At 45.0% G+C, this 26,207-nt stretch overlaps 1 protein-coding gene across 1 annotated transcript in view; it reads left to right on the top strand.

Moving 5' to 3' along the window:
- The first annotated feature begins 266 nt into the window (after positions 1–266).
- The window catches only part of ATRN (attractin), a 241,010-nt gene continuing 215,069 nt past the window's right edge, over positions 267–26,207 (top strand). The window contains exon 1 of the mRNA XM_058192126.1: positions 267–723. Within this exon, the coding sequence (XP_058048109.1) occupies positions 470–723 (254 nt within the window). The 5' untranslated portion in view covers positions 267–469. The remainder of the gene's footprint in view (positions 724–26,207) is intronic.

Genomic DNA, 26,207 nt, shown 5'->3' with positions numbered 1-26,207 from the left:
GTCGAGGAATAAGTGTAATTCTTGGAATCCTGAAGCCTCCTGACTCCACCGGTTGGATTCCCACCTGCTGGCGGGCGAAGCCAGAGGGCGGAGGGGCCACGCCCCCTCTCTCACCCCCCCCTTCCTCTCCATGCCTTTCTGGCGCGGTCAGAGCGGCCGGCGCCGCTCTAGCCCCTCCGTGCAGACGCGACCAACGGAACGCTCGTTCGCCGCCCTTTCGGGCGCGCCTCCAGGGCCGGGTGACGTCATCGGGAGGGGACATATATGCGCGCGCGCGCGCGTGCGTGATGGCGGCGCGGCGGCTCCGGGCCGCTTCTTCCTCCGGAGGGTTCCGGCGACTGAAGGCGGCGGGTCAGCCGTGAGGGGAGAAAGAAAAAAAAAAGAAAAGAAAAAAAAGGCGGCCGCTCCTCCTCCTCGTCGTCGCCGCCTCTGCCCGAAGAGCGACCGTCGGCGGTGTTTCTCGGCGGCCATGGAGCGGCGGGACCGGCGTCGTGGGGGGGCGTCGTCCGGCCTGCTGGAGGGGCTGCCGGCCTTGCCGTGGCGGCTGCTGCTGCTGCTGGTGTCGCTGCTGGCGGCGCCGGGCGCTGAGTCGGCCTCGGCGGACGGCAAGGCGTGCGAGAAGCCCTGCGCCAACGGAGGACGCTGCCAGCCCAGCACCGGCCAGTGCGAGTGCCAGCCCGGCTGGGTGGGCGACCAGTGCCAGCACTGCGGGGGGCGCTTCCGGTGGGTGAGGAGGGGGCCCCGGGGTGGGGGGAGGGGAGGGGATGGGTGGGGGGAGGGGCGCAGGGCGAGCGAGAGAGACAGGACTTGGGGGTTGCCGGCCCCTCCCCTCCATTCCTCAATTGAGGCTTTGGGGCCCCGGAATCCTAAAAAAGGAGGAGGCGGCGGGGGAAGAAATGGAGGCTGGAGGGGAGGGGGGGGAAGCAGCCTCCATTTCTCTCCCCCCCTCCCGCCGCCTCCTCCTTTTTTGGGGTTCGGGGTCCCAAAGCCTCCATTTGCGCCCCGCTTTTGAAACTGGCTGGTTTTAGATGCTCGGGAGGAGAAACTCAAAAACACCCACTCAGCTCAGCTGGGATAGGAGGGAGGGAAGGCCCTATTATTATTTACTTTATTCATTAAACATGAAACTCAAGTCAACTGAACATTCAAAAATACATCACAAATAGCATTGACTGATGCTGATGGTTGATACGGGTTGCTGCCAGCGTCCGAGGTATCAACCAAGTACCATTATTATTATTATTATTATTATTATTGTTATTGTTATTGTTATTGTTATTGTTATTATTAATGTTATTCATTAAACAAAACTCAGTCAACTGAACATTCAAAAATGCATCACATTTACCATTGACTGGTGCTAATGGTTGATATGGGTTTATTATTAATAATAATATTAATATTATTAATATTATTATTATTTATGTTATTCATTAAACATGAAACAGTCATCTGAACATTCAAAAATGGATCACATACCATTGACTGGTGCTAATGGTTGATACGGGTTTATTATTAATAATAATAATATTAATATTAATATTAATATTATTTATGTTATTCATTAAACATGAAACAGTCATCTGAACATTCAAAAATGGATCACATATACCATTGACTGGTGCTAATGGTTGATATGGGTTTATTAATAATAATATTATTATTATTATTATTTATGTTATTCATTAAACATGAAACAGTCATCTGAACATTCAAAAATGGATCACATATACCATTGACTGGTGCTAATTGTTGATATGGGTTGATGATGATGATGATGATTTGTTCAGACTGGGCTTGGCATTTTTATCTACCTGTCGAGTCCTTTGGAAGGACCTGTTATTGTTATTATTTAATCCTGAATTTGATTCACAGTCTGGGACTGATACAAACTTAACAGTTCAAGTCTTAAACTAAGACCAAAGAGCTGTTGAGGTAACATCTGTATATGATGATGATTATCATCATTAATCATTGCATAGACAGCCAAATGTTCAGATTGGGTTTGACATTTTTGTCTTCCTATGGAGTTGTTATTATTTAATCTTATGGATATTGTTCTTATTATTATTTAATCTTGTATTCGATTTACAGCCTGGGACTGATACAAACTTAACAGTTCAAGTCCTAAACAAGGACCTAAGAGTTGTTAAGGTAACGTCTGTATGATGATGATTATTATCATTAGCATTATTAATCATTGCATAGGCAGCCAGATGTTCAGGTTGGGTTTGACATTTTTGTCTAAATATGGAGTTGTTATTATTTAATCTTATTGATATTGTTATTATTTAATCTATTCGATTCACAGTCTGGGACTGGTGAAAATTTAACAGTTCAAATCCTAAACAAGGACCTAAGAGCTGTTAAGGTAATATCTGTATATTATTATTATTGTTGTTGCTATTGTTGTTATTGATCATCTCCCAGTCAGTCAGAAATTCAGGCTGGATTTGGCATTTTTGTCTACCTATTGAGTTTTTACCAAGGACCTGGGATAGGTAGATCTGGATGTTTGATGGTGCTGGAGGTTTTATTATTATGGTTTTGCGCACAGCCAGCCAAATGTTCAGACTGGATCTGGCATTTTCGTCTTACCTATCGAGTTCTTATATTTATTTGCCATCTATCTCTTCCCATCGGCCTTCTCTGAGCAGCTCACACACATAAAAAACAAAGAAGAAAAAGGAAGTTGGAACAAAGCGAAAGTAAAGTAATTGAAGCATGAAATGAACAAGGAAAAAGAAAACAAAAAAAATACACGGATATGGTTAGCAAAAAAGATTTGAGAGTGGGGACAGAGGAGGGAAGGTGGAGCCTGCTATCAATCTAGCAGCCACCTCCAGAGTCAAACACTCGCATTGGGGTCTCCCGGCCAATTTGCAGAACTGAGTCTTTAGGTTCTTACAGAATGATAGGTTGGGGGTAGAGCTTACCCAATTTTTATGCTACAAAAAGGCAGTGCTTGATTTTCCAATAATGACAAAAGACCGAACGGATCTTGTCCCTTCTAATTCTTTTCCCTGTATTGGATATCTGGATTATTTCAATTTTCCCTTTAAAGGGGTCAGTTCTGTACAAGGGGGTCCTCGACTTAACGACCACGGTTGAGCCCAACATTTCCGTTGCTAAGTGAAAGATTTCACTGGAATTTGCCCCATTTTCCAACTTTTCTCACCACACTGGCTAAGTGTATCGCTGCAGTTATTAAGTTGGTAACACGGTCATTAAGTGAATCTGGCTTCCCCTTTGACTTTGCTTGTAAGATGGTTGCAAAAGGGATCGTTTGACCCCGGGATCCTGCCATAGGCATAAATACATGCCAAGTGCCAAACATCTGGATTTGGATCAGGATCACAGGGATGCTGCAATGGTTGTGAGTGTGAAAAATGGTACTAAGTCACTTTTTTGGAGTGTTGGAACTTTGAGTGGTCACTAAATGAACTGCTGTGTGAGGAATCCTTGGTGCTCCGTAACCTTGGTTGCAAATATTTCATTACCCAAACTAGGTAACATCATGCTAATAAGGAGTGCAGTTTGCTGTCACTGACTCTACTTTGCACCAGACTCTTGACTAGCACTGATGATGTTACCTAGTTTGGTAATGAAAGGTCTGCAAGAAAACAAGCAAGCTCAGAGGGCACCAAGGACCCTTGATTTCAACCCCGAGCTACAAATATTCTCCTTTATCGATTACCTGCATTGCAAAAACCTCTGGATAAGGCCATTGATGGAGGGCAGCGGGCCAAACGCATTATGCCACTCGCCTTGCCTAAGTAATTCTTATAACTTCAACCTCAGCCAGACCCACTGAGATGTCCAGGACAGTGTGGCTCGTACCGTGTAATTCATTTCCTCCGACTACGTGAAGCTTGGAAGAAGAACCTCGGAGAGGTTGGCACCCCTATTCATTAGGCTACATTACTGTGTGGCTGGTCTCCCAGAAGATCTGGGATTACATGTCGAGAGGCTGCCAAGAAGCACTTCTTGCCCAGACTGCAGTCTTTAAAAATGATAATAATAATAAAAAAAGAGAGGCACCCCAGTCTGGGCCAGTGTTCAAGAGGTGAAATTGGGATTGACTTACAACAGTTCCTTTAGGGCAGGGGTCTCCAACCTTGGCAACTTTAAGACTTGTGGACTTCAACTCCTGGCTGAGGTATTCTGGGAGTTGAAGTTCACAAGTCTTAAAGTTGTCATGGTTGGAGACCCCTGCTTTAGAGACTGTTGGAAGTTACAACGGCATTGAAAAAACCTGACTTGGGACCAGTGGTGAAATCTGAACCGGTTTACTACTGGTTTGTCTGGCTGAGCATGCGCACTGCACATGTGCAGTGTGCACTACGCACCAAATGCGAGATGCGTGTGCGCAGTGCACGCCAAAAGGAGGCAAGGGATAAATAGAACAGCGCGCGAGGTCTGTGTGATTAGCTGTGGCGCGCAATCTTATGTTTTACTTTTAAAAGCATTTTTTTTACAACCTCTTCGGCTGAATAGGTGGTAAAAAACGCTTTTAAAAGTAAAAAAAAAAAGGCTCTGACGATCGCGTGGCTCAGCTGTGATCGTTGGAGCCTTTTTTTTAACCTTTTAAAAGCATTTTTTTAAAAGAAGCGGCAAGCGGGGAAACGGGCAACCAGGCGATTGGGTGGGCATGGGTGCGAGGGGGGGGGCAGGGATTTTTGCTACCGGTTCTCTGAACCACCCATCACCATCACTACCAATCCAGTCCGAACCGGGAGCATTTCACCCCTGCTTAGGACCATTTTTCACACTTGCGACCGTTACGGCATCCCCAGGATCACGTCATCAAAATTTGGACCCCTTGGCAACTGACTCATATTTATGACGGTTCCAGTGCCACACAATCTCCTTTTGCGACCTTCAATGCCAGATTCACTTAACGACTGTGTTACTAAGTTAACAATTGCAGTGGTTCACTTGACCCCTGTGGCAAGAAAGGTCATAAAAGGAGACACTTAAATGTTTAGCTTAACAACAACAATGTTGAGCTCAATTATGATCGTAAGTTGAAGACCCACCTGTAGCTGCTAGATGATGGAAGGCTGAGCAGCGCTACCTCCATGAGGTTTGGGCCTTCAGCTTCACAGAACGTTTGAGTGGCTCAGTGAGGTGGGGGGGGGACTAGAAGGTGCAGTTGATGGGAAGGGGCTTACAGGTGAGCTCTTCGTGAAGGATGCGCAAAGGTGACGGATGAAAATCAGACGAACGGCTCTTGATTCTGGAAGTTTTCGGGAAGTCTCTTTGCTGGCAGCTTTTAGTGTAGTTCTGGGTTCACTAAACTTGGCAACTTTATGACTTTGTGGACTTCAATTCCCAGAATTCCCCAGCCAGCACGGTGAGTTCTAGTCCTGCCTTAGCTCTGAAAGCCAGCTGGGTGATTGCTGGGCCAATCACCAGGATGCTGGGAGTTCTAGTCACAACTTATACACTGTAAGCCGCCCTGAGTCTTCAGAGAAGGGCGGGATATAAATGTAAACAAACAAAAAAAACTTAGGCAAGAAAGGTGGCTGGGTGACTGGCCCAATCACCAGGAGACTGGGAGTTCTAGTCCCACCTTAGGCAAGAAAGGTGGCTGGGTGACTTTGGGGCAATCACCAAGAGATGGTGAGTTCTAGTCCCACCTTAGGCAAGAAAGGTGACTGGGGACTTTGGGGCAATCACCAGGAGACTGGGAGTTCTAGTCCTGTCTTAGGCACGAAAACCGGCTAGGTGACATTGGGCCAGTCCTCCTCCCTCAAACCAACCCATTCACAGGGTTGTTGTGGAGGGAATAGGAGGAGAGAGATGTGCTGTTCCACGCCTTGGTTTATTCATAAAAATAATAAAGGTGTTGTGTCTTGCCCGCCCTCAGAGCAGCCGGGGCCTTCTTACCTGCTCCCCAACACTGAGGAATGTATGCCTCCCGGTCCCAGTCCTGGCTCCATGCCCCCACAAACTGCAGAAGAAGGAGCATCTCCCTGCCCCAGCCCTGACTCCATGCCCAGGCAAACGGAGCAGCTAGACCCCTCCCCCTCCTCCACAGCAGGTGAGCCTGAGGAGGGTTTACTCCCAAGAACAGCTGATTGGAGTGACCCTCGCATCAGAAGATTGGAGAGGCGGAGGCAACAGAAGGAAGGGAGGGGCAGGCCTTAATGAGTGCTGAGTCATGGAGCCACACCCCATGGCCTATATAAAGGATCTGCTTTCTGGCAGTCTCTGAGTCAGGCAAAGTCGAACTTATCTTGCTGAAGTCACTTACTGGTCTCCTGCCTGCTCTGAGGACTTTGCTAGGACTTTGGGCAGAGCTGCAGAGGCAAGCCTGATTCGGATTTCCCGGACCCAGCCGTCAGCGGAGGAGTGGGACACGACAAAAGGCCTACAAATAAATAAATGAAAAAAAAAATAACAGTCTAAGCTGGCGATGACAGGGGAAGATCTCACACCCTTGCCTCCATCGGAGTGGAGGCAGATGAACGCAGGCAGATTGAGTTGAGGCGAAGGATGGGGATGAATAATCCAGCGGGGCATCGTTTTCTTGGCTTGGTTAAAACTGAGGGTGAGTCAACAAGTGTGTGGCGTTTACTTTGGAGATAAACACTAGGAGGGCAAATGAAAAAGATAGGGTTGTGATCTCAGCCTGAAAAAGGAACATTGGCCTAAAAGTCGGTTTTTGCGAGGATGGATGCTGAGTGGGAGGTGATTCCCGGGATCAGCCGTGGCTTAGTCAGACTGGTAGGTAGTCCTCGCGTTAACGACCACAACTGAGTCCAAAATATATGTTGCTAAGTGAGACATTGGTAAAGGGGTTTCCCCTATTCTACGACCCTTTTTTTGGCCACAGTTAAGTGAATCATTGCAACCGTCATAAATATATGTGAGTTGCCAAGTGCTGGGATGTTGATCACGTGACCAGGGGGATGCTGCGAAGTGTGAGTCCCGGAAGCGAGTCCCCTTTTTTCAGGGCTGCTGTAACTTTGAACAGTCACTGAGCAAATAATTGTTAGTTGAGGACTCCATTTATCTCTCTCTCTCTCTCTCACCTCTCTCATCCATCCATCTCTCTCTCTCTATCCATCCATCCATCTGTCTGTCGGTCTGTCTGTCTGTCTGTCTATCTGTCTCCTCTATCATCCATCCAGCTCTCTCTCTCTCATCTATCTATCTATCTATCTATCTATCTATCTATCTATCTATCTATCTATCTATCTATCATCTCTATCATCCATCCAGCTCTCTCTCTCTGTCACTTCTATCATCCATCCAGCTCTCTCTCTCATCTATCTATCTATCTGTCTGTCTGTCTGTCTGTCTGTCTGTCTGTCTATCTATCTATCTCTATCATCCATCCAGCTCTCTCTCTTTCTCATCTATCTATCTATCTATCTATAATCTCTATCATCCATCCAGCTCTCTCTTTCTCTCCCCCCCTACTTTCCATCCATCCATCCATCCATCCATCCATCCATCCAATTTGATATCTCTATATCTCAATCTCTATCCATCCATCCATCCATCCATCCATCCATCCATCCATCCATCCATCCATCCATCCAATTTGATATCTCTATATCTCAATCTCTATCTATCCATCCATCCATCCATCCATCCATCCATCCATCCATCCATCCATCCATCCATCCAATTTATATGGCTGCCCATCTCACAAGATTAGACCCTGGGCAGTGTTCAATGGGGGGTGGGGGGAAGATAAAACCATAAACATGTCAAACCCAATCATATTTTAAAAGTTAAAAGATACGAGTGAAATAATTGTTCCCAAATTCACAAGAGGGCTCATTTTGGCGAGTGTTGATTTTCCAGCTGTTTTTGAGAGGCCTCTGTTAATGGAGACACCCCATCCAAGCAGACTTTGCTCCTGTGGTGAAGGGATTCCTGAAACCTTAACCCACATTTCAGTTGGTAGAAACTTGCTGTGAACAACTACCCCCCTTGAAAAAGATTTCCAGGCCACCCAGATCTGTTATGTTGTCTCGTTACTATCCGATCAATGCAGTTTTATTGCTCTTTGATTTCTTTTGTCTTGCCGCTTGTAAGATGCGCTTGAAGATTTGACCACATTCACTTTTATAATTATGTTTTACTGCGTTTTTTTTTTTTAGTTCGTGTCTCAACATTTCTTTCTGCTTTTCAAATGGGTAGGGAAGTTTGGAAAGTTTGTTGTTGTATTGTTTACATTTGTTAGAGCTGCCCAGTCCACCTGATTGCGGTGGAGTTTACTTCCTTATTGTTTAAAAATGCCTCCCGAAATTGAGTAAATACTCTCAACCCCAGGCGCCCGATGGGTGGGCATGCGTGCTTAACTTTTCCCATACATTTTATTTTCTGCTTTTTGATTGTGTGTGTGTGAGAGAGAAGAAGTGGCAGATTGTGTCGGTCCCAGGCCCAAAGACACAGCGAGATGCAGCTGAGTCCAGTTCTTCCTTTGCTTACACCTAATAGACAGAACCTTGCCTTACTAAAGCTTCAACCTACTAACCTAATAGATATTTTCTGGAAGATTCTAGAGGGTGGCTTCAATAAAGGTGAATTTCAGGGTTGAAATGGAAGGTCCTTGGTGCTCTCTAAACTTAGTTGTTTTCTTGCAGATGTTTCATTACCCAAACTGGGTAGGATCACAGGTCACCTAGTTGGGTCATGAAACATCTGCAAGAAAACAGCCAAGCTCAGAGAGCATCACTGACTCCATACTACCACCTCCTCCACCACCACCATCTCCTCCCTCTCCTCCTCCTCCTGTCTGCAAACCCCACTCTCTTCTAGCACTGATGATGTTCCCTAGTTGGGTTATGAAAATCTGCAAGAAAACAGTCCATCCCGGGGGGGGCAATAAAAGTTGACTTTGTATATAATATACAAATGGATGAAGACTATTGCTTGACATAGTGTAAGCCGCCCTGAGTCTTCGGAGAAGGGCGGGATATAAATGCAAATAAAAAAAAAATCCGCCCAAGAATAAAAATAATTATGACTGTTCCGATTAATGCAAAATACTCCCCAGGAAGTGGCTTAAGTGAAATGGTTCAGTTTTGCAAGCATCTCGTTTTTGCAGTTTTTTTCCCCTCCCTCTGAATTTAATGATGTTACGTTTCCAAAGGGCGCACCAAGCCATGGTTTTCTTCCTTTTTTTTTTCTCTCTCTCCAGAAACCTTTCCCTCTTCGATGTCAACGGCCCTTGATTGAAAACCTCTGTTTGATGTCTGTGGAGATTCTCCGTCATCCAAGTCACGGTGCTTTTTCGAAAGGCAACCGGACTTCCTTGGGTTTTTTTTCCCCCCTTGAAGACGATGAACCAATGAAGCTTCCTGAGTGAGAAGCGAAACATCTTCAAGGAAATAAAACCCCCAAGGAAGTCCGGTTGCCTTTCGAAAAAACTCTCTCTCTCTCTCTCTGTGTGTGAAATTCTTGAGACAGTTTGAGCTTGAAAACTCGTCTGGCTGGAGCTTATAATTTAATTCTCTCTGGGTTAGTTAAGCAGGTTGTTTTTGCAAAAAGGGGAAAAAAAAGTTGGCAGTACCAGCTTCTCCCTGTGGCCTATTTAGACCTTCATTCCGAACTTGGCTGCAGAATCGTGGCGTTAAAAGCCAAGCATCATTTGGGGGCCGTTGAGTCCAATTGGCAGATTGGAGCAATTCTTGTTTATTCTTTTCGTCTGGGAGTCTCGTTGTTCAGCCACGAAAGAAACACCACAATTGTCTTCCCTTTGTCTGGACTTTTATGGGTGCATTCCAGGTGAAGCTGCAGAGGTCTACGGACTGTCTGGCCGGACCATTTCGTTTTAAAAAACAACAACAACTTCTCTCCAGCATGAAGGAATAAGACTCTGAGTTTAAAATGAAGGGTTTTTTTCCTTCTCCTTTATATATAATACTTGAAGGGACGTGGTGATTCAGCGGTTAAGGTGCTGAGCTTGTCGATCAAAAAGTCGACAGAAAGTTCAGAGGTTCGAATCCCTAGTACCGCGTAACAGGGTGAGCTCCCGTTCCTTGTCCCAGCTTCTGCCAACCTAGCAGTTAGGAAGCAGGTAAAAAATGCAAGTAGAAAAAATAGGGACCACTTTTGGTGGGAAGGGAACAGAGTTCTGTGCGCCTTTGGCTTTGAATCATGCTGGCCACATGAAGACGTCTTCGGACAGCGCCGGCTCTTCGGCTTTGAAACAGAGATGAGCACTGCCCCCTAGAGTAGGGAACAACTAGCAAATATGTGCGAGGGGAACCTTTACCTTATTATATAATACTTGAGGGACGCGGTGGCTCAGGGGCTAGGACGTTGAGCTTGTCGATCAAAAGGTCAGCAGCTCAGTGGTTCGAATCCCTAGTGCTGCTGCGTAATGGGGTGAGCTCCCGTTACTTGTCCCAGCTTCTGCAACCTAGCAGTTTTGAAAGCACGTAAAAATGCAAGTAGAAAAAATAGGGACCACTTTTGGTGGGAAGGGAACAGCGTTCCGTGTGCCTTTGGCTTTGAGTCATGCCGGCCACATGAAGAGCGCTGGCTCTTCGGCTTTGAAACGGAGATGAGCACTGCCCCCTAGAGTCAGGAACGACTAGCAAATATATGCAAGGGGAACCTTTACCTTACCTATATAATACTTGAGTACTTTTAAATATCATAAGTTTAAAAAAGTGTATTCTTTTTTATATGAAATAAAATGGAGGATTTTCTTAATATCAATTATGACAAAGATTAATGAGTTAACAGAAACATATATTACTCCCCACAGCAAAGAGAAGCTGAGGTGATCAAATGGATTCTTTTATCCAGAGAAGAGAATATATCTCACTTTGTTTCTCCTCTGAAATTGCTTTTGGGTTTTGTGCTTGCGATGGGGGAAAAAAAATTAAAACTTTGTTTTTGTTATAGAAATGGCTTGTGTATACTGCTGGGTAAAAACAAAAAAATTGTGGTTGTAATGTTATCTTCTACAGTGCTAAAGAGAGTCAGAAGTTGGTGCCTTTGTCTTTCCTTTTTCAAAGGAAGAAGGGGATTAAAAAAAATCATTCAGGTTCAAGATCATTGGCATTTGTGGGACTGCTTATTTGGAAGTGCATTATATACACGTGCAGGTAATCATTAGATTCCCAAACTGTCAATCACTGGGTAGACATAGAAGGATCAAGTTATTTTGCAATGGTTCATTGCTAGGCGGCTGACTCAGAATGATTTCCAAAAGAGACTCTAGAAAGAATACAAAGAAAAATAATGAAGATGATTAGTGGGCTGGAGGCTAAAAGATCTACCGAACGTTTCTTGGAATTGGGTATGTCTAGTTTAATGAAAAGAAGGACTAGGAGTGACATGATAATCCTACTCCAATATTTTTATTTTTTTTTGCATTTATATCCCGCCCTTCTCCGAAGACTCAGAGCGGCTTACACTATGTGAAGCAATAGTCTTCATCCATTTGTATATTACATACAAAGTCAACTTATTGCCCCCAACAATCTGGGTCCTCTTTTTACCGACCTTATAAAGGATGGAAGGCTGAGTCAACCTTGGGCCTGGTGGGGCTTGAACCTGCAGTAATTGCAAGCAGCTGCTGCTAATAACAGACTGTCTTAGCAGTCTGAGCCACTCAAGGACATTTGAGGGGCTGCCCCAGAGAAGAGTCAGTCAGCCTATTTTGCAAAGCACCAGAAGGACAGGACAAGAAACAACGGATGGAAACTAATCGAGGAGAGAAGCAACCTGGAAGTTTCTCCAAACTTCCTGATATTAGGACAATTTAATCAGTGGAACAGCTTGCCACCAGGAGTTGTGGGTGGTCCATTCATTGGAGATTTTCAAGAAGAGATTGGACAGCCATTTGTCTAAGATGGCATAGGATTTCCTGCCTGAACAGGGTTGGACTAGAAGACCTCCAAGGTCCCTTCCAACTCTGTTATTCTATCCTGTTATTCTCTTTTGGCTGTTGCTGAGTTGACTTTGGTTTTTGGAAGGTAATTTTATTTTGATGGCAACCTTACAAAAATGGAGGTTAACGTTGGTAGAACGGGAGGGAGATTTCTAACTTCATGACCAATACCTATAGTTCTTGTCTTACGGCCACAACGGAACCCAAAAATTTTTTTTTTTAATTGAAAGAGTTTTAAAAAACAAAAACATTTTTCCCCCTTTTTTCCCCCTCCCTCCCAAAAAAACCCCTTCCTCCTCCTTCCCCAGCTTCCGGGTCAATCACAAGGTATTGTTATACATAAACCAAACATAGAATAAAATTTTCCCTTCCAATCCAAATAACCACATCCAAAGCTTTTCATCTCCCAACCCCCTCCCCATTACATAAAATAATACTTTCTAATTATTCAAAGGCAATCTGATATTTCTTAATCTGATATCTGTTTTGTAGATAATCAATCCATTTTTTCCATTCAATTAAATATCTTTCCTGCGTATTGTCTTTCAAAAAGGCTGAGATTTTAGCCATCTCAGCCAAATTAATAACTTTCAATATCCATTCTTCTATTGTAGGTACCTCTTCTTTCTTCCAGTATTGTCCAATCAACAGTCTTGCTGCTGTTATTAAATTCAGAATCAATTTTCCTTTTGGGAATTATTGCGGAACCCAAAATTTATGTTGCTAAGTGAGACATCGGTTAAGTGAGTTTTGCCCCATTTTATGACCTTCCTTGCCTTTCTTATTAAGTGAATCACTGCAGTTCTTAAGTTAGTAACATGCTTGTTAAGTGAATCTGGCTCTCCTCATTGATTTTGCTTGTCAGAAGGTCAGTGTTCACTTGTCCCGGGACACGGCAACCGTCATAAATGTGAGTCGGTTGCCAAGCGCCCGAATTTCGATCACGTGACCGTGGGAATGCTTCAACGGTCTTAAATGTGAAAAAAGTTCATAAGTTGCTTTTTTCAGTGCCTTCGTAACTTTGAACGGTCACCAAGTGAACTGTTGTAAGTTGACGATTACCTTTACTAATGATTAATAAATACCATGTTTCCCCCAAAATAAGACCAGGTCTTATATTAATTTTTGCTCCAAAAGACACATTAGAATAGAGTAGAATAGAATTTTTTATTGGCCAAGTGTGATTGGACACACAAGGAATTTGTCTTGGTGCATATGCTCTCAGTGTACATAAAAGAAAAGATACGTTCATCAAGGTACAACATTTACAACACAATTGATGGTCAATATATCAATATAAATCATAAGGATTGCCAGCAACAAGTTATAGTCATACAGTCATAAGTGGAAAGAGATTGGTGATGAGAAGATTAATAGTAGTGCAGATTCAGTAAATAGTCTGACAGTGTTGAGGGAATTATTTGTTTAGCAGAGTGATGGCCTTCGGGGGAAAAACTGTTCTTGTGTCTAGTTGTTCTGGTGTGCAGTGCTCTATAGCGTCGTTTTGAGGGTAGGAGTTGAAACAGTTTATGTCCAGGATGCGAGGGATCTGCAAATATTTTCACGGCCCTCTTCTTGATTTGTGCAGTATACAGGTCCTCAATGGAAGGCAGGTTGGTAGCAATTATTTTTTCTGCAGTTCTAATTATCCTCTGAAGTCTGTGTTTTTCTTGTTGGGTTGCAGAACCGAACCAGACAGTTATAGAGATGCAAATGACAGACTCAATAATTCCTCTGTATTGGCTTATTTTCCGGTTAGGTCATATTCTGGGGGAAAATATATTACTAAACGCCTCCGTCTGCTGACAATCTTAACTGGGGCTTATTTTTGGGGTAGGGCTTATGTTACGAGCATCCTGAAAAATCATGCTAGGGCTTATTTTCCGGTTGGGTTTTATTTTCAGGGAAACAGGGTAGGTATTTTGATGGTAGTATTCTGTACTTGATTACAGGTGCTTCCTTGTAGTCCTGATAAGGCTCACCTGGATTGTTCTGGTTTTATTATGTAAGATAGCAGTGTTCCTGAAAGTTTTAGGAGATACGTTAAGTGCCTTATCTGTACTCTCAGAGAGATAGTATCATTTTATTGTGTCATTGCGTGACTATTGAACCCTTGGGGCCTCTGGTGGCTCAACAGACTAATGCAGTCTGTTATTAACAGCAGCTGCTTGCAATTACTGCAGGTTCAAGTCCCACCAGGCCCAAGGTTGACTCAACCTTCCATCCTTTATAAGGTAGGTAAAATGAGGACCCAGATTGTTGGGGGCAATAAAAGTTGACTTTGTATATAATATATGAAGATGAAGACTATAGTTTGACACAGTGTAAGCCGCCCTGAGTCTTTGGAGAAGGGCGGGATATAAATTCAAATAAAAAACGACGACAACAACAAAAAAACCTTTTAAAACTTGAATTTGTTGGGAGTTCTGTGGTCTACTAGGATCCAAGTATGAAATGGATACATATTAGGGCAATACTTCTGAATCTTAGCAATTTTAAAGATAGGTGGACTTCAATTCCCAGAAGTCCCAGGCCGCTATGTATGGACTTCAACTCCCAGAATTCCCTAACAGGCATAATTTCCCAGCCAACAAGATTGAGAAACTCTTCCTTTAATAGGACTGGTGGCTGATGACCTTGATGAAGGATTGTGTCTCTTCGTACTTAAATCCAGGTAGCCCTCGACTTACAACTGTTCCATTTAGTGACCGTTCAAAATTGCAACCGCACCGGAAAAAGCGACACAACCATTTTTCCACACGACTGTGACCAAAATATAGCATCTGCTTGGCAACCGGTTCATATTTATGACGGTCACAGTGCCCTGAGGTCAGGTGATCACTTTATGCGACCTTCTGACGAGCAAAGTCAAGGGGAGAAGCCAGATTCACTTAACAACCATACGACTAACCGTATGCAGTGATTCGGTTAACAACTCTGGCAAGAAAGGTTTAAAAATGGGGCAAAACTCAACAACTGTCCCACTTAGCAACATATCTGGGGCTCAATAGTGATGGTGGACAAATGGTTTTAAGTCGAGGATTGTATTGTTCTCTCAATGGCAGAAGGGTTTTGCCTGCTGCTGAAGTGTGACTCACACCTAAGCCGAAAACAAAATGGTAGAATTTAAAATCCTCCTAATTTAAAAAAAAGAAAAAAACTTTCAGCAAGATGATCTAAATTCACACTTTGCCCTGAAATATTCCTAGATCAAAATGTGTTTATTTGTTTGTAATGTAGCATACAAAGAAAATACAAAATCAAATAGAAAAAATAGGGGAAGGAAAAAGGGAAGGGAGAAGTATGGAAAAGAAGGGGGGGAAAAGTAAGAAAAGCCATTGACTTCGGCTCCCTTTGGTGCAGTAGAAGAAGGCCTTAACGTTACACCTCAACTTTTTCCTTTTTCCATAATAGTTTAAAACTAGCCATTTCTATAATAACAAATCTATCTAAATTTTATTTGTACCCTATGGCTATCGTTAAGTGTTGTATCTAAGAATTCTTGATGAACATATCTTTTCTTTTATGTACACTGAGAGCATATGCACGAAAGACAAATTTCTTGTGTGTCCAATCACACTTGGCCAATAAAAAAAATCCTATTCTATTCTATTCTATGCTATGCTATGCTATGCTATGCTATGCTATTCTATTCTATTCTATTCTATTCTATTCTATTCTATTCTATTCTATTCTATTCTATTCTATTCTATTCTATTCTATTCTATATCGGTAAAACCCAGAGTCAAAGTTTCTGTCAATGTTCCAGAAAACTCTTCTGCATTTTTTTCCCCCACCTCGAGCACAAAAGCCCAGAAGCAGTTTCAAAGTAGAAATAAAAATATTTGTATTTTTTTCCTTCCGTCAAAGCAGACTGTTTAGCCATCTCTGCTAACTCCATCAATTTTTGCAGCCGTTCGTCCATGGTAGAGATCGAAATTGTCCTTCGATTTCTGTGCCTAGTCAACATATTTAACATCCAATTTTTTTTGCCCCCCTCCCCCAGTCTTTTTCCATTATTAACCCCCCCCCCCAGAAAAGCCTCTGGTTTTCTCTTTATAATCATTCGAGAATTTTCTGTGTTAAGACGTGAATCCTCCTCCAATATTTCCTTGCTTTATCGCACGTCCAGCTGAAATATTTCTGAACCGGCCGAGACGTCAGTTGGTTCTTGTGGCCATATTTTGTTTGCTGTTCAATCCACTTAGGAAGGTAATTAAAAAAAAAAAAAGGTTTCTGCTATTTTGAGGAGACCGGCTGCGGTTGTAGGGATAAAACCCAGCAAGAACCTTCATGGGGGTGGGGGGTGTTTAAAAAAGGCAAGAAGCTGGCTGTGACAGTGCAATTTCTTCGCGTGTGCGTTGCACACCCGGCACTGCTGAAAACAGGCACAGCTTCTAGTTTGACCTCCGTTCCCTAAAATGCAGGCAGTCTTTTTGACCTCGGACCAAAACCGAGCACAAACCCCCGTTGACTCGGCTTGTCGGACGGTCGCAAAAGGGGATTGCAGGACCCCGGGGACGCTGCGACCCGTCATAAGTCAGAGTCAGTTGCCCAGCGTCTGAATTTTGATCACGTGACCATGCGGCAACGATCGTAAGTGTGCAAAACGGTCATTGTTTTGGTCGCTTTTTGTGGGGCAGTTGTAGCTTTGAACAGTTACGTGAATTGTTGCAAGCCAAGGACTTATATAGCATGGTCCCTTTCAGAGGCACTCGGAGTTGAAGTTCACACTTCTTCAAGTTGCGGAGTTTGAAAAAAACAAACCACCGATTTATCTACATGGATAAATCTAGTAAGGAAGGAACGGAGCCTCTCGTGCTTCTATAGACGTCATTTTATGTGAGGAAAAAAGTCTCTTGAATGAAGAGAATCCTCCTTTTCCTGTTGTTTTTCCAAGCCTTAATTTAGCCCATCAGTCATATCTCAGGGCAACATGAGACTGGAGAGAAGTGGAGTCACGTGTTGTTGTGTGTTGGATGTCTTGGCGGTTGCTTCTGTGTCAGGAATGCTTGCAAACACACACATTGTAAATCTGGGCCCAATGCCTTTTGGGCTGCAATCCAGCAACACTTCCGGTTTTGAACCGGGTTTATTTCCCAGTAAATATATAAGAGCTTCTGCTATGTCGCTCAAGCCGTCTGTCTTTTCTTTGTGTCTGGATGCTTTGTTTGGAGGGCAGGAGTTGAAACAGTTGATGTCTAGGATGTGAGGGGGTCTGTAAATATTTTCACAGTCCTCTTTTTGACTCGTGCAGTATCCAGGTCCTCCATGGGAGGCAGGTTGGTTTTTTTAATGGAAATTAATGGAAACAGTGGCAGACGATCATTATATAGTTTCTCTAACTCCCACCCCTTCCATAGGTCAGGTGTTATACGTAAAATTTCTTTTAAAAACAAACAAACCAAAAGCTAGCCTCAGTTAATAGTGCAGAGTAATTGTAGCATCTGCTGCCAATAATTGAGACACGATTCAAACATGCAAAACTTTGCAGACGGCTGTGTGAGTTGTGCAAGGCCCTTCAAAGTTCGTCGTGTCGCCATTTTATTATTATTTTTTAAATTAGGAATCTCGAAACTATCGCTGCGTCTTTTAGATGGGAAGGAGGAGGAGGGAAAAATGACCCAAACTGGTTCCTGGCCTTCTTTTCCTTCCAGCTATTGGGAGATCAGGGCAAAAGAGGATAAAAGCTACTGCAATCTATTAAATCCTTTGCCAGGATGTGAGAAACAATTGTATAGCATTGCTTTTTGGGAAAAAGGAAGGGAAAGAAAGAAAAGAAAAGAAAGGGGAGAAAGAAAGATAAGGGATGGAAGGAAGGAAGGAAAGAAAGGAAGAGAAAGAAAGAAAGAAGAAAGAAAGAAAAAGGGAAGGGAAGGGAAGGAAGGGCATGAATGCATGAAATTACAGTGGGGGAGTGAGAGGAAGGAAGGAAGGAAAAAAGGAAGGAAGGAAAAGAAAGAGAAAGAGAAAGAAAGGGAAAGGAAGGAGGAAGGGGAGGAAGGAAGGGCATGAACACATGCAGTTACAGTGGGGGAGTGAGAGAGGAAGGAAGGAAGGAAAAAAGGAAAGGGAGAAAGGAAGGAAGGAAGGAAAAGAGAAAGAAAGGGAAAGGAGGGAGGAAGGGAAGGAAGGGAGGAAAAAAGGAGAAAGGAAGGAAGGAAAAGAGAAAAAGAAAGGAGGGAAGGAAGAAAAAAGAAAAGGAGATAGGATGGAAGGGAAGGAAAAAGGGAAGGAAAGAAGAGAAATATAAGGGTGAGAAAAAAGGAAGGAAGGGAGACTAAGAAGGAGGAGAAAGGGAAGAAGAAAAAGAGAAAGAAAGAAGCCAACCTCTTCTCCCCCAAATCTTATGCGCCATCCGATATTTAAAGCGCAGTTGATCCTGTAGCTAAGAAACCATTAAAAACACAGCTCCCTTTGCTCCTTATTTTAAAAACCAAACTTGAGGGGAATTGCCGCCTCTTTTCTCCAACTTATCGTGAAAGCGAACAGCCTTTGCCCTTCCATAATTTCCGCCCCCCCAACATGTGACCTCTTTCGAGGCCTCGAGTCCTTTCGGGCAGAAAATCTTTTTTTTTTTTGGGCGTAACTTCTGTAATTGGTGCTGTTGGTGGCAGACGCCTGGTTCACCGGGAGCCAACTGTGGTGGATGAGACTCAGGCGATACCCAACCGCAGAACTTCCGGAGTGCCCATCTTGATTCCTCTCACCCAGTGCCCATTTTGTGCCCGCGGTTGGGATCCCCCCTCCAGATTAAGATGCTGAGCGCCTTGGAGGTTGCAAAACAACAAGGAGAGAGTTTCTCTTGGAGGAGGAGGAGGAGGAGGAGGAGGAGGAGGAGGAGGAGGAGGAGGAGGAGGAGGAGGAGGCAAAGGCCGACGGGTGGGTTTCCTGCATCCACATACCATTCAAAGGCTGGAAAAGGAAACACAAAGGCCCAAAGGCCTCCTGGCCAGCCACCCACCCACACCCAGCCAGCTAAGCGGGAGATTAGCCCCGAGATACCAGCACCACAATCAGGAAGTAAACAACAGGAGCCAGCCAGAACACTCCCAGGAACACTGGCAGGGCAAGCGCTTGTAGATCGAAAGCGAGCAAACCCCACACCCCTTCTGGCGGTGGGGGGGTTACCTAGTTCAGGGGTCTCCAACCTTGGCAACTTTAAGCCTGGAGGACTTCAACTACCAGCAAAGCTGGCTGGGGAATTCTGGGAGTTGAAGTCCTCCAGGCTTTAAGTTGCCAAGGTTGGAGACCCCTGACTTAGTTGGGTAATGAGACGTTTGCAAGAAATCAAACTCAGTACCAAGAACCCCACAATCCCCCCCCCTCCTCCTCTGCAAACCTCACTCCCTTCTAGCACTGCTGATGTTACCTAGTTGGGTAATGAGATGTTTGCAAGAAATCAAACTCAGCAGCAAGGACCCCACAATCCTCCTCCTCCTCCTCCTCCTCTCTGCAAACCCCACTCCCTTCTAGCACTGCTGATGTTACCTTGTCGGGTAATGAGACGTTTGCAAGAAATCAAACTCAGGACCAAGGACCCCACTATCCTCCTCCTCCCCCTCCTCCTGCTCCTCCTCCTTACAAACCCCACTCTCTTCTAGCACTGATAACATTACCTAGTTGGATAATAAAATGTTTGCAAGAAAACAACGAAGCTCAGTGAGCACCAAGGACTCACAATTAAACTTTCCTGATCAAAGAGAAAAACAGGCCCACCCGGTCAGCTCCCCCAACCTATTCTATACAAACAGGGAACAAACGCCACACCCATCACCACTGATGATGTTACCTAGTTGGGTCATGAAATGTCTGCAAAAAACCCAAGCTCAGAGAGCACCAAAGACCCCACAGTTCTCTTCCTCTTCTTCCTCCTCTTCCTCCTCCTCTCCCACTCCCTCTTAGCACTGATGAGGTTACCTAGTTGGGTCATGAAATGCCTGCAGAACCCCCACCAAGTTCAGACAGCCCCAAGGACCCCACAGTCCTCCTCCTCTTCCTCCCCCCCAACCCCACTCCCTTCTAGCCTTGAGGATGTAACCTAGTTGGGTAATGCAACCCTCGAGCTCAGAGAGTACCAAGCACCCCACAGTTCAACCACGAGCTGCGCATATTCTCTCCTATTGAACTACAGATGTGTTATTATTATTATTTTTTCTCCCTCTGACAAATGTGGAGTCCAGTGGAGTCACTGACGAATGATTTGCATTCTTTTTCCGGGCTAGCAGGGAGGTCGACCCAGGCCACCTCCGATGCAATTCTTCAGCCAGCCTTGGAGAGCAAAAGCTTTTGTGCTCTCACCAAAGACGCAGCTGGCCTCTTCCGAGTTGTCGTCGTCGTCGTTGTCATTTGGATCGGGGAGAGGCCTTTGCAGAGTTGCGAGGGGGGGGACCGGGGCCATTGAGTGGCTTTGCCAAGTTGTAGATGTCAGCCGTGGCGGCCATCTTTTCCTTTGGATCGTCGGGGCCGCCACACTTCGTGCTGTGGGAAACTGGGAGGGGAGATTGCGTGGAGTCCGAGGGATATCGAGCCCAGGGGTGAAATGTAAAATTTGTTACTACCGGTTCTGTGGGCGTGGCTTTGTGGGGAGGGTAATGTGACTGGGTGGGCGTGGCCAACCTTTTTTTTTATAACTTTTAAAAGCATTTTTTCTACAACCTGAAGAGGTTGTAAAAAAATGCTTTTAAAAGCCTCTGATGATCAGGCAACTCAGCTGGGATCGCCAGAGGGAAAAAAAAGCTTTTAAAAGGTTCTGACGATCCCAGCTGAGTTGCCTGATTGCCAGAACCTTATAAAAGGATTTTTTTTTTTTTAACAACCTCCAGCCAAAGAGGTTGTAGAAAAAATGCTTTTAAAGGGTTCTGACAATCCCAGCTGAGCCAAGCGATCATCAGAGGCTTTTTTTTTTTACTTTTAAAAGCATTTTTTCCGCCGAAGAAAAAATGCCTTTAAAAGTTAAAAGAAAAAAAACCCTCTGATGATCATATGGCTCAGCTGGGGCTGGGGTGGGGAGGGGAGGGCAGTGATTTTTGCTACCCATTCTCTGAACCACCCGCTGCCATCGCTACCGGATCAGTCCGAACCGGGAGCATTTCACCCCTGATCTAGCCACAATAACATTCTTTTCTTGAGAGTCAAGGACATCCTGCCCTGCACCTGGAAGGGTGTGACTGGGAGGCATCTCCAATTGAGATGGTGCTTGGATTGGACCATGTGATGGACATCTGGGTGCAGGGGAAGGGACTTCGATTTTCCTTTGGGTGGGGAAAAGCCGGAAGCTTTCAGGTTCGGGTTTTTCCAGATGTGCCACCGTGACATCTCTAATAAAGTGGAACTTTGAGGATCTTCCTGCCTCAGAGACGTCTTTCGATGGAGATGTTACTTGGAACCCTGGCAGTAGAAATTGTGGCAATTGGACCCATGCCTGGTTTTGCCAAGTTGTGGAAGTGTGACCTGAACCGGTGCAACCTGTCCTCCTTTTTCTTCCCTTCCTAAAAAAAAAAATCAGGATCTAGGTGAATGAGAGGACTTTTAAATTGTGGAAAGTGTCATTATGAATCTTAAGGACCACCCTGTGTCAGGTTGCGGTGCAGATGGCTTCAAATAAAATGTTTCACATCTTACGCCCTCCCGCCCTCCGCAGAGGTTTCTTACGTCCCCAGCTGTTCCCAGCTGCATGTGACTTTACGGCTTTGAAGCCGGAAACTAATTTTAATCCCGTCTCGGGTCCCCCGCCATCCCCCTCCCCCCCATCTGTTGTTCTTCATTCTTCATTCTTCTCTGTAAATTTCCCAAACTTCAAAAAGGTGCAGAAATCCAAGTTCAGACTCCTTTCTCTATTATTCTGCAATCTCTTGCTCTGTTCCTCAGTACTGCAGGTGGTCCTCCACTTACGATAGTTCGTTTAGTGACCGCAGTTACAACGGCACTGAAAAAAGTGACTCGGGACCATTTATGACTTGCTGCATTTCCACGGTCACGTGGTCAAAATTCAGACCCTTGGCAACCGACTCACTTTTACGACGGGTCGCAGTGGGACCCCCCCAACCCTTTGCATCCGTCTGACAAGCAAAGTCCACAGGGAAGCCAGATTCACTTAACAACCATGTTACTAATTTAACAACTGCAGGGATTCACTTAACAGCTGTGCCAAGAAAGGTTGTAAAATGGGGAAAACTCACTTAGCTAACAAAAATTTTGGCCTCTATTGTGGTCGTAAGTCAAGGATTACCTGTATACAGCTAGTCTTCGATTTATGACCGGTAGTTTCAAAGTTACAGCAGACCTCTCTAGGGCTACTAACAAGCCAGCTTTGAACCTTGGGCACTTCCAACTAGCTTGCATTTGCAGCCATTGCAGTATCTGAGTCACATCACTATGATGTATGATGTTTGCTTTCATTGTCCGTCAAAAAAACCCCGCCTGGGGGGGGGAATGCCTTCGTTCTGCAGTTGTGATGGTCCCCTTAATGACTGCTTAGTGACTGTAGTGATTCACTTTACAACCAGCTCAGAAAAAAACGTAAAATCCGGTGCGGTCGTGCACACGCGACTTATTTAATGACCGGCATGACTTGCGAACCATGCCTCTGTGCTCAATTACAGCCGTAAATTGAGGAATACCTGTAATGTAAATTAAAACATCATCTTATAGCCTGCAATCTTGCCTTGATCTAGGTTCAGACAACATTTGTTGTTGTTCAGTCGGCGAAGGCTGGGAGTTGGCGTCCACACCTCTTAAAAGTTGCCATGGCTGAGGAGCACTGCGTTAGATCAGCTCTCTTCTTTTGCCTCCAGAATTTCACGGCGTTCATTCTTTCACCGGTTTTGCACCTTCAACTTTTTAATCTGACCAGTCTGATATTCTTAGCTTTCTACTTCAGAATAGCAGTGTCGTGTCCCACTCCTCCGCTGATGACCGGGTCAGGGAAATCCGAATCAGGCGTGCCTCTGCAGCTCTGCCAAAGTCCTAGCAAAGTTCTCAAGGCAGGCAGGAGACCAGAAAGTGACTTCAGCAAGATATGTTAGACTTTGCCTGACTCAGAGAATGCCAGAAAACAGATCCTTTATATAGGCCATGGGGTGTGGCTCCATGACTCAGCACTTATCCAGGCCTGCCCCTCCCTTCCTTCTGTCGCCGCCGCCTATCCAGTCTTCTGACGCGAGGGTCACTCCAGTCGGCAGCTGTTGGTAATTGACCTTCCTCAGGCTCACATGCTGTGGGGGAGGGGGAGGGGTCTAGTTGCTCCATTTGCGTGGGCATGGAGCCAGAGCTGGGGGCTGGAGGTACTTCTTCCTCTTCAGCCTGTCTGGGCATGGAGCCAGGGCTGGGGCCGGGAGGCACACTAGGACATTCCTCAGCGTTCGGAAGCAGATAAGAAGGCCCCGGCTGCAGTGAGAGCGGGCGAGACACAACAAGCAGACTTGAAGGGACCTTGTAGGTCCGTGATGGTGAACCTATGGCACATATCAGTGGGCACACAAGCTCAGCTCCGGTGCGCATGCGCACGGTGGCCTGCTGATTTTCGGACCTTCTGGGCCCACCAGGAGTAGGGAAACAGGCTGTTTCCTGCCTCCGGAGGGCCGCGGGGTGGTAGGAAAGGCCCGTTTTTCTCTTTCATCTGGTTCCAGAGCCTCTCTAGATGTCGGGGGGGGGAGGGAGGGGGCAAAAACGGCCTTCCTCACCCCCCCTCCAGAGGTCCTCTGGAGCCCGAAAATGGCTCGTTTGCCAACTTCTGGTCCCCCCCACCCCCCCGGCACACGATGGCAAAAAAGTTAGCCATCACTGTTGTAGGTCATCTTGTCCAACCCCCCCCTCCCCCGCCCAAGCAGGAGACCCTACACCATTTTTGACAGATGGCAGCTCAGTCTCTTCTTGAAAGCCTCCAGGGATGAAGCTCCCATAACTGAAGGCAACTTCTGTTCCATGGGTTGATGGTTCTCGCTCTCAGAAAATGTCTCCTTATTTCTAGGCTGAATCTCTCCTTGGTCAGTTTCCATCCATTATTCCTTGTCCGGCCTTAAGGTAGATAGTTCAGGTTTTCTTGAGCACAGGTTCTCCTCAGGGGCGGTGTCCTAAATCCGCTGTTGTTCACTCTGTTGACCCATGACTGTTGTGCTAGCTTTGCCACCAATCGTATTATGAAGTATGCAGATGATAACAACAACAGTGGGCCTTATTCAGGAAGCTAACGAGAGTGCTTACCACAAGGTATAACAAAAAGAGCCTCATTTTAAGCGTAGGGGAAACCTAAACAGATTGTTGTCGATTGTAGAAAAGGCAGGCACAGCGACACGCCTCTGTGTATTAATGACTCACCTGTGGAGGTGGCTAGCAGCATCAGGTTTCTGGGTGTGCAGCTAATGAGTAGGCTAGCTTGGTCGCTCAACGGCAAGACATTGGTGAAGCAGGCACAGCAGCGCCTGCATTTTCTCTGTCGCGTGAGAAAAGTACATCTCCCTCCCCCTGTCCTCACCACTTTCTATAGAGGGACGACCAAGAACATCCTGTCATATTGCATGGCTATCTGGTTTGGAAGCATTCCTGCTTCAGAAGGAAGATGGTGCAGAGAGTGGTGAGGACAGCAAAAAAAGATTATTGGAAGTTCACTCCCTTCTATCCAGGACATGGCATATAAGTGATGCTTAAGCAGGGTCCGCAGGATTGTCTGGGATGCTACCTTTCCTCTTCATGACCTCTTTTCCTTGTTACCTTCTGGGAGGGGGCTTCGTGGTGTTCCGAAGAGAAAATCCAGATTCAGTCATAGCTTTGTTCCATGTAGCATCAATCTTCTGAACTCTCAAGTTTCCTCTTTCCGCTATCCCAAAGGTGCTTTTTCAAGAGGCAACAGGGCTTTCTGGTTTTTCTTTGAAAACGTTTCGCCTCTCATCCTAAGAAGCTTCTTTGGCTCTTTCTGCTATATATTCACAATGGACAGTGATTAATATTTGTGTGTGTGTGTAGGTCTGTCTCTCTGTCTCTTTCTCTCTCTTTCTATATCTATCTATCTATCTATCTATCTATCTATCTATCTATCTATCTATCTATCTATCTATCTATCTAATCTCTCTCTCATCTCTCTCTCTCTCTCTCTCATCATCTCCATCCATCCATCCATCCATCCATCCATCCATCCATCTATTTATTGTATCTATCATTTATTTCATCTTCTCTCTCTCTCTCTCTCTCTCTCTCTCTTATGTACACAGAGAGCATATGCACCAAGACAAATTCCTTGTGTGTCCAATCACACTTGGCCAATAAAAAAATTCTATTCTATTCTATTCTCTCTCGGTATATAGCATGTTGGACACGGTGGCTCAGGGGCTAGGACGTTGAACTTGTCGATCGAAAGGTCGGCAGCTCAGCGGTTCGAATCCCTAGTGCTGCCGTGTAACGGGGTGAGCTTCTGTTACTTGTCCCAGCTTCTGCCAACCTAGCAGTTTCGAAAGCACGTAAAAAATGCAAGTAGAAAAAATAGGGACCACCTTTGGTGGGAAGGGAGCAGCGTTCCGTGCGCCTTTGGTGTTGAGTCATGCTGGCCACATGACCACGGAGACGTCTTCGGACAACGCTGGCTCTTCGGCTTTGAAACGGAGATGAGCATCGCCCCCTAGAGTCGGGAACGACTAGCACGTATGTGCGAGGGGAACCTTTACCTTTACCTTTACTATGTATCCATATAGGAAGATATATATTTTTGAGAGCCGGCAACAGAATTTCATTTTTAAAGTGTGCCAGTGTGCTCACAGTAAAAAAATGGCAGTAAAGGTTATTTTATAATAATTCTGTTTAATCCAAATAGGGACATTACCTTAGCCAGTAACCTCCAAATGAAAATTGGAAGGCAATTTAATGTCTCATTTGCACTCTGTGTGCAAACAACAGCTTGCTAATTTAAAACACCTATAATTGTTGGAAAGAGTATCTGATCCCCAAGGAACATGTGAAATTGCATTAGCAGAGAGGAACACAAGGGCACAAGCTTTTAAGGAACAATTCCTAATAATTCTTGCTGTCAGATGTGGCCTCTTTTGCTACATTAAGGCGGAGTTGGTGACACGGCCTTCGCTTCCCTTCTGTCAGGTGTGAAATACAGGTAGTCCTCAACTTAGAGCCACAATTGAGCCCAAAATTTCTGCTGTTAAGTGAGTTTTGCCCTGTTTTATGAACTTTCTTGCCATAGTGGCTATATGAATCACTGCATTTGTTAAGTTAGTAACCCAGTTGTTAAGTGAATCACTGCATTTGTTAAGTTAGTAACCCGGTTGTTAAGTGAATCACTGCATTTGTTAAGTTAGTAACCCGGTTGTTAAGTGAATCATTGCATTCGTTAAGT

The sequence above is a fragment of the Ahaetulla prasina genome, chromosome 8 (assembly GCF_028640845.1).
Source record: "Ahaetulla prasina isolate Xishuangbanna chromosome 8, ASM2864084v1, whole genome shotgun sequence".
NCBI classification, from domain to species: domain Eukaryota; kingdom Metazoa; phylum Chordata; class Lepidosauria; order Squamata; family Colubridae; genus Ahaetulla; species Ahaetulla prasina.
The sequence above is the reverse complement of the archived record's forward strand: the minus strand, read 5'-3'. Positions and strand labels throughout refer to the sequence as shown.